Source organism: Phalacrocorax aristotelis, chromosome 5, assembly GCF_949628215.1.
Source record: "Phalacrocorax aristotelis chromosome 5, bGulAri2.1, whole genome shotgun sequence".
Taxonomy (NCBI): Eukaryota; Metazoa; Chordata; class Aves; order Suliformes; family Phalacrocoracidae; genus Phalacrocorax; species Phalacrocorax aristotelis.
The window spans coordinates 42,662,552-42,679,103 of NC_134280.1; the positions used below are offsets into that span (position 1 = coordinate 42,662,552).

The 16,552-nt window shown below is 43.6% G+C and overlaps 1 protein-coding gene across 2 annotated transcripts; it reads left to right on the top strand.

Moving 5' to 3' along the window:
* Nucleotides 1-3,578: 3,578 nt before the first annotated feature.
* Nucleotides 3,579-16,171, top strand: SPP2 (secreted phosphoprotein 2). 2 transcript variants are annotated; one of them, XM_075094143.1, is made up of 7 exons: nt 3,579-3,689; nt 3,794-3,918; nt 5,225-5,347; nt 6,879-6,989; nt 8,625-8,679; nt 9,066-9,173; nt 15,737-16,171. In XM_075094143.1, exons 1-6 carry the CDS (start codon nt 3,641-3,643, stop codon nt 9,161-9,163), a joined length of 561 nt encoding a protein of 186 aa, XP_074950244.1. In that variant the 5' UTR covers nt 3,579-3,640; the 3' UTR covers nt 9,164-9,173; nt 15,737-16,171. The 2 variants fall into 2 exon arrangements, with proteins under 2 accessions (XP_074950244.1, XP_074950243.1); XM_075094142.1 differs by having other exon boundaries at nt 15,740-16,171.
* Nucleotides 16,172-16,552: the final 381 nt, after the last annotated feature.

Here is a 16,552-nt window from a genome sequence, read left to right on the forward strand (position 1 = left end):
CTGTGTGGTGTCTGGGTTGTCTTCCCATGAAAGCCTCTATTATTCCTGGGGATGTGGAAGGCAGCAGGCAACATGTCAGAAACACTTATTGTCTCATGTTTTGCACTTTCTCAATTTTGTTGTGCCCTGTTTTCAGTTTGAGGCAAAGGCTTTCCCCTTTCGTCATTTCTCCAGGCACCATTCACCAAAATGGCGTGTAGTACCTAGTAATTTGTGGCACGGTCCTTATCAGCCAATGCCAGGAGCTGATCTCTAGAGGAAGGGAAGGATGCTTTGCTCTTTCAATAGCATGTTGTCCTTGGACTGTGCTGCCATGCCTGTTGTTTCCTTAGCACAAATGAAATGACATCTCTCTGTTCTGAATGTGCTGATAAATGAAGAGTCTCTTGGCTTCAGGAACTTGACCTCAGAGGCTTTCTGCAAAGTATTGAATTTCAGGTTTAATTCCAGTCGCTCCTCACAAGTTACAGTCTCCAGTCCAAATTGAAAATCTTGGACCGCCTCAGAAACCCAGAACTTGGGCCACTTCAGGTCTGAAAATGGTTCCGTTGCTTAAATCTACTGAAAGCAGAGATTACCCAAGAATCCTGCTTTTCAAACACCTGCCCCAAAGGAAAATACCCCATCCTTCTCCTGTTGGCTGTGACTGGTCCATTAGCACTAGGTAGGTGGTAGCTGCAGAGACGTATTACCTGTGAGTGGGGACAGTGCTGCACCCTGCTTAGGCTTGCCTTTCCTCTTGCTGGCATGTGCCTGAGCCTGCTTTCTTCACAGACTTTCCCTCTTCCCTGTTCCCATCCTGCCCAGCCCCAGCTTCTACCTCTTCCCCAGGTCCTGACTCTGCTTAGGTTGAGCACCCTCAACCCAGCCTCTGACACCGTGAATGAAGCCAATTTTGCTGTAACATGAATTGACTGGAGTGTATAATGTATCTGTGGAGAGATAGGAGAAATATTTACCAAGTGCATTACAGACTTAATGAGGAGGATTCAGAGAAGCGGAATAGCAAATATCTCCATTCTCTGGATGCCGCAAAGCAAAGCCAGAGCTCTGCAGAGGAACTTTCATTTTATTAAACAATTTTATTTTTAAGCCCCACTCAGAATACTACAATCCTGCTGGCAGCATTTCCTAGTAGCTGCTCTAAGAGGAAAATCTTTAAACCCTGTTCTCAATAGTTAAAATCACTCCTGAACTGGCTACAATGCTGTGGCTTGGCAGTTAGGAAGCAATTTTACATATTCAGGTTCTGTTGGAATATTAACTGGTCCCTGCATGCAGGAGGCAGATGGTTCCTTTTCTAAGGATGAAGTTGAAAGCTAAATGTTACCCAAACTACCACAGTGAGTTGGTGGTGAAGGGTGCAGGAAAACAATACGGACCTTGGTGCTCCAAATGTCAAGTTGTTTCCATTCAAGTTGTTTGAGCTATCTCATTCTTGTGTCTCATTACCACAACAGCAGCACGACTGATTGCAGAGAAACCACCACAGAAGCAGGTCAAACAGTGTATCAGAAGGTTTTCCTCCTTGATCTGAGAGAGTGTGGTCTTGGCACTTGTTGCAGAAAAACTGGGCATAGCACAACAGGCTCTGTTCTTGAGTATCTCCAGCTCGTTTTAAATCCTCCGCATTGTGGTGCTTTGGTGTGGCTGTAGACACAAAAGAATATTACTGGCCTCCCCGTGGCACAGACAGCAGTTGAGGATAACTGGGAAGCAGAAGGGCAGACCTTTCTGGCTACAGATGAGTGTGTCCAAAAGCCAGGAGAGAGTGTCTTCAGCTGCAGTGAGCAAGGAGAATGAACGTACAGAAGAGGCTCTGGCTTTTGACCGACCAAAGTTTCAATCGGTGCTTTTGATCATGTTCCCAGTGCTGAAATCCAAGTTGGCTGGTAAAAAATGCCCACCCCTTTTTGGAATATGCGCCCACATCCACCTCTCTCAAAGCAGTGCTTGGGTGGAATGGCACACATGTGGTGTGGTACTAGCCAGTAATGTGGCCCTGGCAAGGTTCCTGTTTGGCACTGTGTCTGCTTGTCCCGCCCCAGGCACAGCTTGTTCCTACCACGGTCTTTGTCCTCATGTGCAGCTCTACCAACTGGCACAGAAACTCTTTCCGCTCAACACACAAACCTGTTGAGCGTACCATGGCTCAACAGGTTCCTTTTCTAGGATCTTGCAGCAACAATGGGGAATGAATCCCCTGACCATCAAGGTCCACATCTGGGCTGTGGTTGGTATTGTGCCTTAGAAAAGTGCTGCCTTTATGGGTCTTTGCCTTAAAGTACTTGCAGTGTGAGTGATACATACCCGACTCCATCAGTCAACCAAGGAGTCAGATCCCCACAGTGTGCAACCTTGTGATTGGCTGCCATCCTGCAATCTGACAACCTAACAACCAGAGCAACTTTATCCTCATCCTTATTAAACCTGAGTCCCGGTCTTTCCTTGAGTGCTTGTCATTTGGAAAGTTCTTGAAATGACCCTGTGCTATATAATTCAAGTAGAACTGTGATTTGAAGGTTAATGAAGGAATTTCACGCAGGGGATCTTCAAAATGAATATGGTTAGATGCATCTCTGCCTTGTGAACTGTCAGCAATGGGTCAACTTGTTTGAAGACAGCTGTTTCCCTCCTGACTCCCGTGGACAACGTTTAGGCACTTAAAACCCAGATGCATCTCTGAATCTTGCTAGAAGTGTTTCAGTGGCTCTGTTGTGGGGTAGTTGTGGTAGAGCAATAAGGTAGGCTGCCTGTATCTGGAAACCAAGACTAGCAAGTGCTGTGTGTTGGAGAGGGTATAGCGAACACTTTGCCCCATTGCAGTCTGGTTCTGGTTAGCTAAGTGCTGAGGTGTCATGTCCAGCTCATCCTTATGATGTTTTCAGTACTGTAGTCATGCTGTAATTTTCCAAAAAATCCCATTAATTTCTGTGCTGAAACTGAAGCTTGAGCATCAAGGGGATCTGACAGGGGAAACCAAGTGTCCACAGCCACTCACTTGTTTGGTTTGCTGGGCTCAGCCTTGGCAAGAGCCAAAGCAATTTGGTACAAGCTCTCTGGCTTGTACCAAACAGCAGAGGTTCCAGGAGCTTGCAAGACAAAGAGACCTGGGGTGACCCAATGGTCTGCTGTGTGCCTTGTGTCAGGGGGGCTTCTGCTGGATGCTTGAGCCTGCAGGGTGGTGGTGTCAGACCAGTCCACATGGGTGGATTCCCATTCCATGCCGGGGAATCGCCCCCTCCTCGGGGAATGCCAGCTTGTAAGTGCTGTCAGTTGCTTCCAAGACACAAAGGTACCAGTCCAGTGCTAAGGAAGGAGTTCACTCACCAGCTTTAAAAGTATAACTAATGGCTAACAATGAACAAAATAACTAGGTTTTGCCTTTGGCTATGGAGATATCAGGAAAACAACACTGCAGCCCATCTCTTATCAGAGAACTACCTCTAAATGGAGAAAAGCTGACAGCAAATATTTACTCTCAGATCAATTCTGTTTAAAGTGCAATGTTTGTAGCAGAGCTTGAACACAGGAAGGTCAGGTGTAGGATCAAGGCTGCATTTATATAAAGCCAGAGGAATATGCACTGGAAACCCTAGCTTAGAAAAGGAAAAGACCAGAGGATTTTGAAAGTCACGCCATGAGTATCTTAATTTTTGTCCTCACAGTGAGCATTTTCTCGTGTTCAGGTAAGTTGCTTAGAATGGAACCACATCCTCTTTCTTACGATGGTTTAGGAAGGAAAAGTACAAGACTACACCAAACTTCTAATGGAACTATGCCTCTGTCTCAGGGTTTCCAGTGTACGACTACGAACTCCCTGTCACAGAAGAGGCTCTCAATGCTTCCATTGCAAGGGTCAATTCTCAGTCTTGGGGGACAAACCTGTACGGTGTTGTCAGGAGCCATGTCACAAGAGTAAGTGCGCAGACAACGGAGATCCTTTACCTGAAGTATGCTTTGCTGTGGTGCAAAACTCTTTTTCACCCAACCCTGGAAACCCAGATTTAGTTGGGGTTTTCTGATGTTGCTTGGATGAGGGTGGGTTTGGGGCATTGTCTGAAGCTATCGCTTTAGGAACCTAAACATTCTTTGTATGTTGGTTTGTAATTAAAAAATTATTGAGGAGTTCAAATTTTGCACCTCTAGAGTAGAAAACTTTGTGAAATGTCTTGTAAGATTTTGTTCAAAACTGCTGTTTTTAAATACCTCCAGCTAACAGCTTTGCTTTGGGCATAAAGTAACCTGGTTTATCTGAAGGTCTCAGCTGAATGTCTGCACTGTTAATTAAATGCCACCACAGACAGCTTTAGGATTCTTTTCTCTAATCTGTGTTTACATCATCTGCCTCTCTCTACACATCAATTCTGGTTTGAATCTACTAGTGTCTAAATGCAGGCAGGAAACCCTTATCCATTTGTGTTGCTATGAATTATATTGCATGCTCAGAGTTAAGGAGTTAAAGCTTCCTAATTTAAAGTTAGCATGTCCATGTTCCTGAGCATCCTCAGAACCATTTTGTTTCTATAGATGGCGTCTTCTGCAAGAATGAATGACAAGATGACTTTTGGATTGATCTAGTTTGGAAAAAAAATGTGCTTAAAAGCAGTGGGGGTTTTGTGGTTTATATTTTTTTGTTGAGTCTCCCATCTGGATTAGAGAAGGAGAGAAGAAAATCCTGTGTCAACAAAAGCAACTCTCTGAAGCTTGCAGTGTAGCAATGCACGCTGCTCATTGAGGCACTCGACCTGACAGGGACGACTCTATAAACTGTGTTAATTCAGTTGCTTGTAGTTGCGTGATTTACTTTCCAAGTCATGTATTTGCAATAGACTTCCCAGCAGCCTAGATATCCGAAACAGAGCTGTTAGCACCCTGGTTCCCACAGAAGAGGGGGTAGCATGCATGAGTAATCTACCTTTGACAGCTATAGTCCCCTCAACTAACTCTGAGCAGTAGGAGGATCCCATACTGGGCTGTGGGGTTTCAGTGAAACTCCTGTGGAAAGCTGTTCTATGTTGCTGTTACCAAATCTGCCTAAGAGTTACTCCTGACCACAATAAAATACCCTTTCTCACATGCAGTAATCTGCTCTAAATTGGACACTGAGCCACAGTGCCCTTATGTCTTACTTCTGCATTACAAAGAAGCAAGATCACCATGTAGTGGGCATATAAGAATGACAGGCACTAATTAGATGTTGCGTTGACCTTCCTTTTACCAGGTTGACATGTGGAACAGCAATGCTTATAGACTAGAGCTGCAGTTCAGCATCCGTGAAACTGTGTGCACAAAAGCTTCAGGGAGAGACCCGTTCACATGTGACTTCAAAATTGGGCCTTTTGTGGTAAGTGCATCTGGTGTGAATGTGAAACCCCCCTTCCATGCAGGATGTTCTCAGGGCATGTTGAAACACTACTGCTGAAGAATGACTGGCTTTATGAAAACAAAACCAAACCCAAACAAATACAACCTACATCATGGATTAGGTGTTAGATGGGAAGGGTCACTGCTGGGAAGCTCTTCTGCCTGGTCAGTGGGGAATAGAGAAATTGCTCGGAGCTGAAAAGAGAGGATGAGTGTCCTGGAGCAGCATGTAGTGAAAGTGTCTGTGTTCTTTGGGACCAAATCCTGTAAGGAAGGTGCGGCTTCTTTTCCAAGATAAGAGTGTGGAAATACTGAGGTTTGACGTGCTTTTGTCTATCATGCATCTGGGCACCAGATAAAGGCTCATCTTCCTATATAGTCAGATTCTCACTCTGTGCTGACAGTGCTAATCTTTCAGATTTTCAACTCTCTTTTCAGCTTGAAAGAAACATGGATCACACTCCTGATACAGCTCTTGCTGCACTCTGATTCATAGGTGACCAGCTTTGGTGTAAATACATAATCTTTGAATCTGGACTTCTCCAGACAGTTATTTTTGATGAAACATGGCTCCCATTGCAAGCTTCTGAGTGGTTATGTTCTAACCGCTTGCACATATCTTACAAAGCATGTGGAGTAGCTCTTAAATCCCTGTGTGCAATGATGCCATACTGTGTGTCAGAGTTCCACTGAGATTATCTCTGGTTCTTTGTGCTGCTCCAAGCTGAGCTCTTCTCGTGTCTTTTTCCTCTGTGAATGGCTACCACACTTATCTGTCCTTCCTGAGAACAGTCTTTAGGGAAGAGGAGGGATTCTGGGGAGGCACTGAACAGGTAGCACAAAGGCTTCCCTCATAGCTACTTCCTCAGGAGGTAATTTACTCCATGAAGGGGTGGGGGTTAAATGTCTCTTGAGCTAAGCAGCTTGTGTGTGTTTAGGTGAGACAATGTGGAATTGATGGTTGTTGCTAGGTTTTCTTTAAAGACCCAAGGGTTGGCTGCTGTGAAGTTATCACTGTATCCTAAACAGATACCATCCCTCCTCTTTTCTTCTTGGGGTAATATGTCATGAAATATAGAACAAGGGTCTCTGTTTTCCAAACTTGGTTGCAGGTTTTGCTGGAGCTTCTGTCAAACAGTAGAGACAACTTTTTTAAAAGTAGTTTAACTTCTAGAGCTGGAGCTGCCATCAGCATAGCCCTGCACAGCTCTCCTGTTTGTGCTTAGTGATGCCAGAGCCACGAAAAGGATTTGGAGATTTTCTTCTACCTTGAGCAGGTTCAAGGCTTCATATAGCTAACATGCAATTGTGGAGCAATAACTTGTAGTTGTATGTGCCAGAATATATTCATCTGGCTGCAGTCTGCTCCAATAATTTTTAAGGTGTATAATCTTGCTTGAGTTTCTTCCTTTTGGAATTTGTACAGGCTTCCACCCCCAGTCAAACTCCCATGATAGGGTTTGCCCTATAGCTTTGCTCTACAATATTTTCTCTATTTTGATCTGTTACAGCCAACAGCTTTCTGCAGAAGTGTTGTGGAAGTCTCCGATGAGGTGATCTCAAACATTATCGTGCAGTGCCATCGTGGCACATCCAGCTCTGAATCAATGAGCAGTGAGGAGGTAAGGAAGGGGAAAATTGATTTCTGCTGCCTGGGGGAGAAAAAATCCTGCTCATCTTCTTTTAAGGATAAGTCAGGTGTATATGTGTAAACAGTGACTCCTGTTGCAGTTGGAGGTTTTGATCAGAAAACTGAATGTGGTTTGAAATCCACAATCTCCTGTAATGCTTTGCTTTCCATCAGCTGAGAGCTCTGACCTTGCTTGATGGATGCCTGGGGAGAGTGTGAATCTCTGTGGCAGTCCGGCACATCCAACAACTCCGACACTCTTTCTTCATTGACATATAAAGTATGTGCCTGGAGAACAGTGATTAGCACATCTTAGACAGAAACAAATACTGATGACTCTGGCACTGTTACCAAACTCAGCTCTCAGCTGAGCATGTAATCACAGTATAGCTGAAGAACAGTTGCTCTACTGAGATTTGTGTTCCCTTTTTTGAGCTCTTACTTCGTTTTTAAGGTGTGATTAAATGCCAACCCAACCAGTGAATTCCTGCTAGCTGTTTTCAAATCACGCCAGTGTCCACTTTTTCCATTAACTAGCATTTGAAACTGGGTGCCTGTGCTTACAGCACAGATCTGCAGTGGGTGTTGTGCTCAAAGATTGTATGCAGGGACCAAAAATAGTTTCATAAGCAAGGTGCCAGAGGATATGGACAGCTTTTATTTTTGGAAAGTGCAGGTGACTAAATGAAAAACTTGAAGCAAATAGGATTCTGTGTCACCTTCTCTTGGTTTCAATTGCCAAATTAGCTTGCAATTTGTTTTGTTTTGCTCAGAATATCTATTCAGAGCTAGCTAGTGAATGCACCACAGGAAGTCTTGATTTGCAGAGCAGAAAGACTGCATGTGAAGTACTGAAATAAGTAAGGTAGTCTTGGATGTTCAGTCTGTCCTCTGTGGGTTAGGCATACCTCTTGTTTAATAGGATACTCGGTATAAACACTTACTTTTACAAGCAGATATCTTCCTGTAAGTCATCTTTAACCATCGCTTAAGATTCGGTACTGCTGCCAATATTCCTGCTGGGGAATATATTTCCTGCAATGTTAATAAGGAATAAATGCCAAAGGGAATTATTGCACATGAAAAGGAAAGTATTTCTTTCTGCAGAGGGCTGCAGCAAGTGCACTGCAGATCTTGATTTAGAGCTGTAACTCAGTTCAAGAGATCTCAGCCTGGTTCACTGTGGATGGTGTTGGCGTAGCTCCTGTAGTGCTGGTAGCATTTGGATAGAAGAAGGAATTAAAATTGGCTGATGCTAGGATCACATTACTGGGATAGAGGCCACAAAAAAAGAGTCTAGAGAACTTTTCTAAAAGAGTAATTCGGGATAAATGAGTAAAGAGGTGCCCTGCGTAACCACAACAGAATAACTCTGCTCTCCAGGCTCTGCTCTCCTGGTTTTATCTGCACTACAGGAAGGTCAGGTGAAGTATTAAATATGAAAGATGTTGACCTGAGAACCTACCTGCAACTGCAGGCTTCCTGCAATAGTATCAGCAGTAATCTTGTTTCAGAGAAGTTAATAATGGAGTCTGGAATTACTTCTGATCACATAGTACCTGAGGAAAAAAGGAGAAGCTGACTTCTTGACAGATTAGCTTTTTAAAGAATCGTCTTTAATTTACAGATGATGCATGTGCCGATAATGAATCCCAACAGGCGAGGCAGCAGTCACAGAGAAGGTAAGCCATTTCTGCCATGCTAGACTGTCCTAGCACATGTTAGTTTGCCCTTTGAATCATCTGCTTGGACCTTCTGAAGGTCATCCATCTGAGGGAGAAGAAAATATGGAAGGCCAACAGTTTGCTTGGGTCACGCCCAGCTGTTTCCTCCTGGACAGACAGGGGCCTCATTGAGGAAGTGGTGAGGGCATTAGTCCTCAAAGTTAGGGCAATGCAGAGGTTTGTATACTCTGTGTAAGCATGTTCTGGATTGCCAGATTTGTGCTCTCATAACCAGTGCTTGTGTGCATCCTTGAGGTTGTCTTGATGTTGTGTAGAATGCTGAATAAACACATGTTTGAAAGTACGTAACACTCATGTATGTCTCTGTGTTCTTTTTTTAAAAGATGTCTTTGCTCCTGAAGCCTTCCCTTCAAGGGGAAGAGGTGGTGGCCGTGGAGGCTGGCATAAACCCAGCTATTCCAGTCGTGACAAGATTGAATAATATGGTTTGGGTGAGTACAATTCGAAGTGTAGCTTTTATGCACCCTAGTTCTGGAGGTTTTGCAGCAGGGTGGGGAAGTGACTGCTCAGGGTAAAGGACCTCTTTGGGAATGTGCTTCTTGGCTGCGAGAATGTTAAAAGTCATTTTACTCTGGGGGTCTGTAGGACTTGCTTATGCGGAAACTCAGTGACACAGAGTGCAAACAGCACTATCTGCACCATCGACAAATGTGGATGGGGTGGCAACCTCTGGTGCCTACAGGAGGTCTCTCAGAACAAGGGTCTCATCAGTTGCCAAGGCAGCAGAAGATGCGTTTGATCTTCTTCTTGTTGCTTCACTTCTAGGAAGACACCTAACTCCAGAGCTCATGGCTTTCACTTGCTCTCGAGTAGCCCATCCCACATGCCCACACAAACACCAGTGTCCTGGTGTGCAGATAGAGTGAACAGTGTGCAAGAAAACCAGTCTGCTGGCCTGAGTTTAGCACAGGGCTCAAGCCTTGAGCTACAGTTCTGCCTTTTTGCCTCCATCTCTCTTGGCTGGCAAAGACATGTTTCTGTCTAATGTTTCATGGACACTTTGGACCTTACCCAAACTATTTGCCCTGAGCAGGGGTGTATCACTTGGCTGTGGGATCTGGAACATGCCCTGGCTGTGTATTGGCAGAGACACAGATGAGTTGTTGGGTGCCCCATTCTGCCCCAGTCTTTCATCAAGTCACCTACCGTTTTTGCACTGGTGCTCTCCTCACACCCATGACTTGTTGTCTATTTACACTGCAAACTCTTGGGGGAATGGCCATGTCTTTGTGCTGAATCTGGTGTGATAGGGCCCTGAGGCCACACAGTTCAGCAAACAAAAAATGAATGTGGTAGTAAGGTATATGGGAGAACCAAGATGCAGTTTACCCAGGGCAAGTGTTTGCTGCAGAGGAAATGTTTGGAGCCCAATTAATGGGAACGATAATGAAAGGCAGTCATGATTCTTCGGAGCTGACAAGGCCTATCCTACAGACACCACCCTTGCTGACCTACTTCTGAGGCTCCACGTGGGAGCAGCTCTAATTGCTGCTGCTATTTTACCTGCCATCCTAAGAGTTAATCTAAAGGGAATTATTTTCAAAAGAGTTTTGGCAACACAGAATGGAGATTATTCTTTGGCATGCTGAACAGTTTTAATGTAGTTGGGAAAGGAGGAGGAAATTACTTAGTTATGTCTTTCTGATTAAAAAGGTTTTGCTCACTCACTTGGGTACATATCATTAGCAGGTCTCTGTCCCTGTAGAGAGTGCCAGAACTGAATGCTCCTTGTATGTGGAACTCAATGCAGGCCTGCTGCATTGGAAACAAGACAGTTTGAGATGTAATTTAGTACCGATGACTCACTGAAAACTCACACATGTTACTCATAAGCATATCTGCGGTAAACCTATATGTGCTGAAGGAGACGTATCCCCTACTCTCCTAGAAACTAGATATGAAAGGAAAACCCAGTCATTCTGCTAGGTCAGGTCTGTCTTTGTAAAAATGATTTCATTAAATCCATATGCTATTTTAGTTTATCCATGAGCCAGTAAAGGTGATGTGCTGTTTTAATTACTTCCTTTCCTTTTATAGGAATCTCTAACTTTTCTAAATGTCTTTGAACTTCCTTGAGCATGTTACAGTGGCACTCTGTGTCCTTCTGGGTAGCTTTAATCCAAGGAGATGATGTGGAAAGACTGAGGCTTACTGAAGAGTAGCGTAAGGTTGACCACCCGTTCCAGAGAAGAGAGGGACAAACTTTAAGAGCCTGACCATTGTTGGCTTCTGAGAACCAAACTCTCTCAGTCTGGTTGGGTGAATTTGGGTTGAACTTTCTTCAACTGATCCTCCAGAAAAGTTGTGGGGGAGGCGGCCATTGTGCTTGAAATGGGCAGATATCCTTTTCTTTACATTTGGAAAATGCTAGGTTTTTAAAATAAATTCTTTGGCTTTCAAGAGGGGCTATTCCCACTAAGCAGTAATTGCAAATGTTTTGTGTTACTGGATCTAATGTGTAACAAATTTCTAAACCAAAAGCAAGCTGTAAAGTCTTCTTGAAAGAGAATATGAAACAAATGGGGAGAAATTTATGGTTCTTGAATTCCTGTGCAGCTTGAGTTTTAATAGTTTCTGCTGGCTCTTGAAGATAGGTTGTAAGTGTCAGTATGGAGCTGTGTTTCATACCTGTGCCCTAGGTTTTGGACATGTCAGAGGCAGATACACCATGAGATTAAGGGAGGTTTTCAAACCCCGTCAATATTCCTTGTTTCTTTTGTTTTTATTGATTTGACTTACTATTAGCTGTAAAGTCTAGACAGCAGTCTTCTCAATTTCACTTGTATCCAGAATTAGAGTGCTTCATCCACAGGTTTAAGTTGGAGCCTCTGACCAAATTATTTCATGTGTTTGAGGCCTGGTAAAATTATTCATGGCTTTTTTCCTTGCTTTTTGGCACCTGTGGGATCATGGCTGGCATTATTACAAGCTTTACTGTGATGGTGGCGTTTGGGGCATGGGAAATACGTGCTGTGTTGTGAGATGGCAATTGCTCAGCTGTCTTTGCTTAGCTGAGAATATTTTGGGGGAGGCTGGGGAAACAGCAATTTAATAATAGAAGACTTTTATCTCTTACTCAAAGGACCTGTTGTTGACAGGCAAATCTAGACAAGTTCAGGTGAGAAATTAAATGTGATTTTTTTTATGCAACAGTGTGGGGAACTGACTACTGCAAAAATTACTAAGGCAAGTGGCTGAAAGAGTTTTTCATGCTGGATTTTACATTTTCTGAGCTAAATCTAATATTTTTGGCTAATTATTTCAGGAGTTATTTCAGGGGAATCCTGTGCCTGACTTAATGCAAGAAGTTAGGCTAAACAATCTCACTGGTGCTTTATGGCTCTTTTTATTTATTAGAATGTCCGAAATATTCAAGAGGAAAAAAAATCGGTGCAATTGTTGTATAAAGAACTTTTTCAAGTCTGCAGTCTTGAGACCTACAAGTCTGCTGATGCCTGAAGCAGTTAGCAAACTGCATATGAAAGAACCACGTCAATGATTAATGAGCTTACTCCAGTGACAAATCCTAATCGGATTTTCTGGATTTATTTCCCAGTGCACCTCTGGAACTGGGAAGATTGTAAAATTCACATGTCATGGTATGGAACAGTTTTTCCAACAGATAGCTCAGGCACATGAGCAAGTGACAGCAGGAGAGCCAGCTGCTGTACAACAGCTGATCACCGATTAACAGCCGTAGCCTGCAACAAGTGTTAAGGTCATTAGTTAGCTTGGCCTGCCAAGTATGTGCGGAGCTTGTTGGAGCTCTGTCAGTTGCCACAGTGTCAGCAAAGGGCATGTTAGTGACGCAGTCAATCCTCTGCTGAAATTTTTAGGGAGGAGGGACTCCTGCTCTGAGAAGGATGCTGTTTAGCACAAACACACACACAATGTGAAAGGCTTTTTGAGAGTGCACAGGTGTGTAGAGTTATGGGTTCCATTTAGCTGGAATCTGCTTTATGGCGTTCGTGGCTCTGAATCGCAAAAAGGAGCCTAAAAAATGGCTCAAACTTGCCTAACACCTTGAACCCCAGAAAGCAAAAGAGAGAAAGGGGCCCCAACGCTCTGCTCTTCCAAAATCAAATGCCTAAGGCAGTTGTCTTTGTGCAGGGTGGAGTCCGACCTATGACTTATGTCTCATCAGCTGTGCTTCATTTCCTTGAACAGGAAAATTAAGGAGAGAGCTCCTGCCTCTTCTTGCAATATGCACGTAGATTGTGAATACTGATTTTTTCTCTTACTGTCATTAATCACACAAGGAAATAGTTTTTTGACAATCAGATGACTTCTGCATCAAGCCAAGGGGCTGTGATTTTCTCCTCAAGTTTTTTACATTTTATTAAAACAACTCTCTGGCTGAATTCTTACCTGGCATAGCTCACTGCTGGCAAGAATGTGGTGATGGCAGTTGTTACAAGTTGATTAGCAGCCTTGCAGAAGCAGAAGTGAATAGATTGGCATCCTTGAACATTAGGGGATTTTAATTTTTTTTCAGTGGAAGAATAACTGGCAACATTGGGCCTCTTCTGCTCATACCCAAGAAATCCAGGATCCACCCTTCAAAATGAAATGGATGCTTGTTTGTGTGTCTTCTAGAAAAAAAAATAATGGAGTAGGGTGCATAACCCTCCTGGGGCACGGAAAGAAAAGCTTTTATCCCCAGTGTCCTCATTAAGAAGCTGCTTGATTTTAGTTCCAATTTTGTATTTTCATGGATTCCTATTTTCTGTCTTTTCCCCCCCCCCCCCCCCCCATTCACTCACCACATTTTCTACAGTTCTCAGAAAGCAGCTTATTGCTTTCTGGGGAAAAAAGTGAAGCATCAGAGGGAAGGAAAATCCCTGCAGAATGCGATTTGTTGCATAGTACATAAGGTCTGTATCAGATCAGCTTTGAGAGTGAGAGCTAGAGCAATTTATTGCTTAGGCAACGTGGAGGAGAAATGACAGGCTACCATTATATTCCTCCTGCCTTGGAATCCTTCTGTGATAGCGAAGTCCTTGGTGTCACCTGGCACCTGTAATGTACTGTAGCAGAGAAGACAGCATTCTTTCAACTGTTCAGAGGTGAAGGACTGAAACTGAAACAGACCCAGGCAGGACCTTTTCTGATGCTCAGGTCAGATCAGGGTGCGGGGATGAAGCAGAGGCGTTACAGCAGAGAGGAGAATTGTTGCTATTTATTCTAAATGGCAGCGATTTTTGCCTTGTCCTTTGTCCACCTCTTCTGGATCTGTTTTGAAAGATTAGACCCACTCTGCACTGAGAAAATTGTTCCTCTTTCTGGAGAATGCAGAGCTTGGGTGATTCCTTAGACTTCACTAAGTCTTTAAGGCTTCATTGCAAGCCCCTTAATTTAATTGCTGGAGACTTCAATGAGGAACAGGACTTCAGTGGAGGAACAGAAAGAGCTCTCAGCTGTCTTCCAGCCCACTGCTCAATGTTGCATTTTGCAAGCACTAGAAATGTGCTTGTCACAGAATTATGCAGGTTGGGAGGGACCTCTGGAAGCTCGACCCCTGATCAAAGCAGGGCCAGTTTCATGAGGTTTGAATATTCCAGGATATAGATCCCTCATCCTCTCTGGGCTCCATGCGCAGTGGTGGACCACTCCTGGGGTGTAAAATGTTTTCATCTGATTTGTGTCAATATGGAACTGTTTGTGCTTGTGTAACCGAGGGCCGTTCAATTGACTTGCTAACTGTCTTAATGGTTGGAATGTTGATTGGAGATTTTTTACTAACAGTGGAAACATCCTGATACAAAGGAGAGTGCCAAGATAAGGGAAGGCCACAAATCAGCCAGTAGTGATAACAGGGAACTTCTTGGCTCAGAAGGCGCTGAAGCATGAAAACTGGGGGAAAGGTAATTCCGGCAGGGGGAGATTGCGACCACCGACCCAATTCAGGACCAAAAAGACTTGCCCCCCCCACCTGTAAAGAGCATGCGTGCTAATCTACATGGCAAGCGTGGCTAATTTAAATAAGGCTGACCAACGGCAAGTGGGATGCTTATCACTGACCAATGAGTGTAAACTTAGGCGTGCTTTTACTAATTGTTATTAATTAAGTAACTGAATATAAACCCTGTAGTATTGTATGACGGGATGCACATTAGGTGGAAGGATCCCCCATGCATCCAGCGCTGCTTGCTTGTCTCTATTCAATAAATTGTAAACTTTAATTGAAATTCCGTTTAAGGCTAAATTAATTATAACATGGGGGAAGATTTTTCCTTAAACTGAGCTGGAATTTCCCATGTTCCCACTTGTTCCTGTTTCTTCTCTTGTCACTTAGTCCCCAGTGATGAGTGTAGCGGCTGGTCCTGGTTCTTTGGCCTGCATCCTCTATCTCCAGGGCTGGGCAGGACCCAGGCGCTCCTGGACAAGCTGTTCTCAGAGGTTCAATATATCTGTCACTACCACATGTGTGGACACTCCTTTCTGGCACAAATCTATCCCTGAAATTCTACTAACAAAATTGTCTTACAGAAAAATTTCAGGTTGCCATGGTGACAACTTGCTGAAGGTTCAGTGTAGGCTACAGACTGCTGTAGCAGCAGTCACATGTTCTCTTAGGAAAACATACCTCAAATTTCTTGTGCATATTGTAGCTCTTAATTCAGACACATTTCTCAGAAGACCAGCTTATAGCCTCAACCATCTCTGCTTTTGAGACTTTACAATATATGTTGATTTGTGTCCCGTGTTACTTATTTCACTGTTGTTAATTTTTCTAGCAGTCTCATTCTTTTATTTTTTCCTTTTTTCACTAATTAGTAATTGACATGACATTTTTGCGCATGTGAAGTGTTTTCGATATGCAGGTTTCTTTTTATGGATTCCTCATGGTGTGATTTGACACTCAACAAATTAATAAGCAACTCAGTGAAGCTGAATGCATTTTCTCTGATGCCACGGATGTTTGGTTAGTTCTGTGAAGTATGAGACAAATTTTGAGCTGTGACATTTCTTCCCCCCCTCCCTTTTTTTAAAGTAGATTGGAGAATGAGAAGAATCAAGAATCAAAGATCCAGCACGTGAAGAAAGAACCTGATGCTATTTCCTTTTCTTTTTCATGGAAAACTATTCTGTAATGAAGTAACAGTCTTTCCCTAAACTTACTTTCTGCTGTAATGTCAAATAACCATTGGATGAGCTCATGAGATGCTAAATGCGTGCGCTTGTCAGTCGATAGCCGTCTTCTGATGTGCTAGAGCTCACTGGGAGGACTGTCTCAGACACCTAGCATAAATGTGTTCAGTATGTGTTGTACCATCTCATAATGACGCTATTAAAGGATCATTATTCCACCTGTTTGTTCTGCATTGCTCTCTGGTTGCTTGTAATTTTCTGTAATGCTTGTAGCTAATTATTGATTTATTCAAACTAATAAAGGCACTTAATTCCTTTTTTTCTCTGGGGTACAACAGCGGTGGACAAGGTGTCTTGCTATAGATCCAAAGGCATGAGTTTTAGCCCACCAGCAATCTTGCTTTAACGGATAGTTGACCACTAATCTGGGGAGATGAGGGAAGCTAATGACAGTGATTGCCAGGTGCTAATAGTTTTTGGAACAAGGCCAGCTTAGAGCAGCCCTTTGATGTGTTTCCATCCTGGGAAACAGGTCTTTTTAGCCTTGTCCCTTTGTCTCCACTCTGTGCAACAGAGCTCCCCCTGCAGCCCTTTGGGAAGGGAGAGTTTAGTCTGTGGTTTTGGGGTGGGTTTTGTTGTTTGGTTTTTTTAAGGCTTTACCACCAAGTTTGCTCTTTGGTGTAGGCTGGTATTGGGGCTGTGCTTCTGTGCACACCTA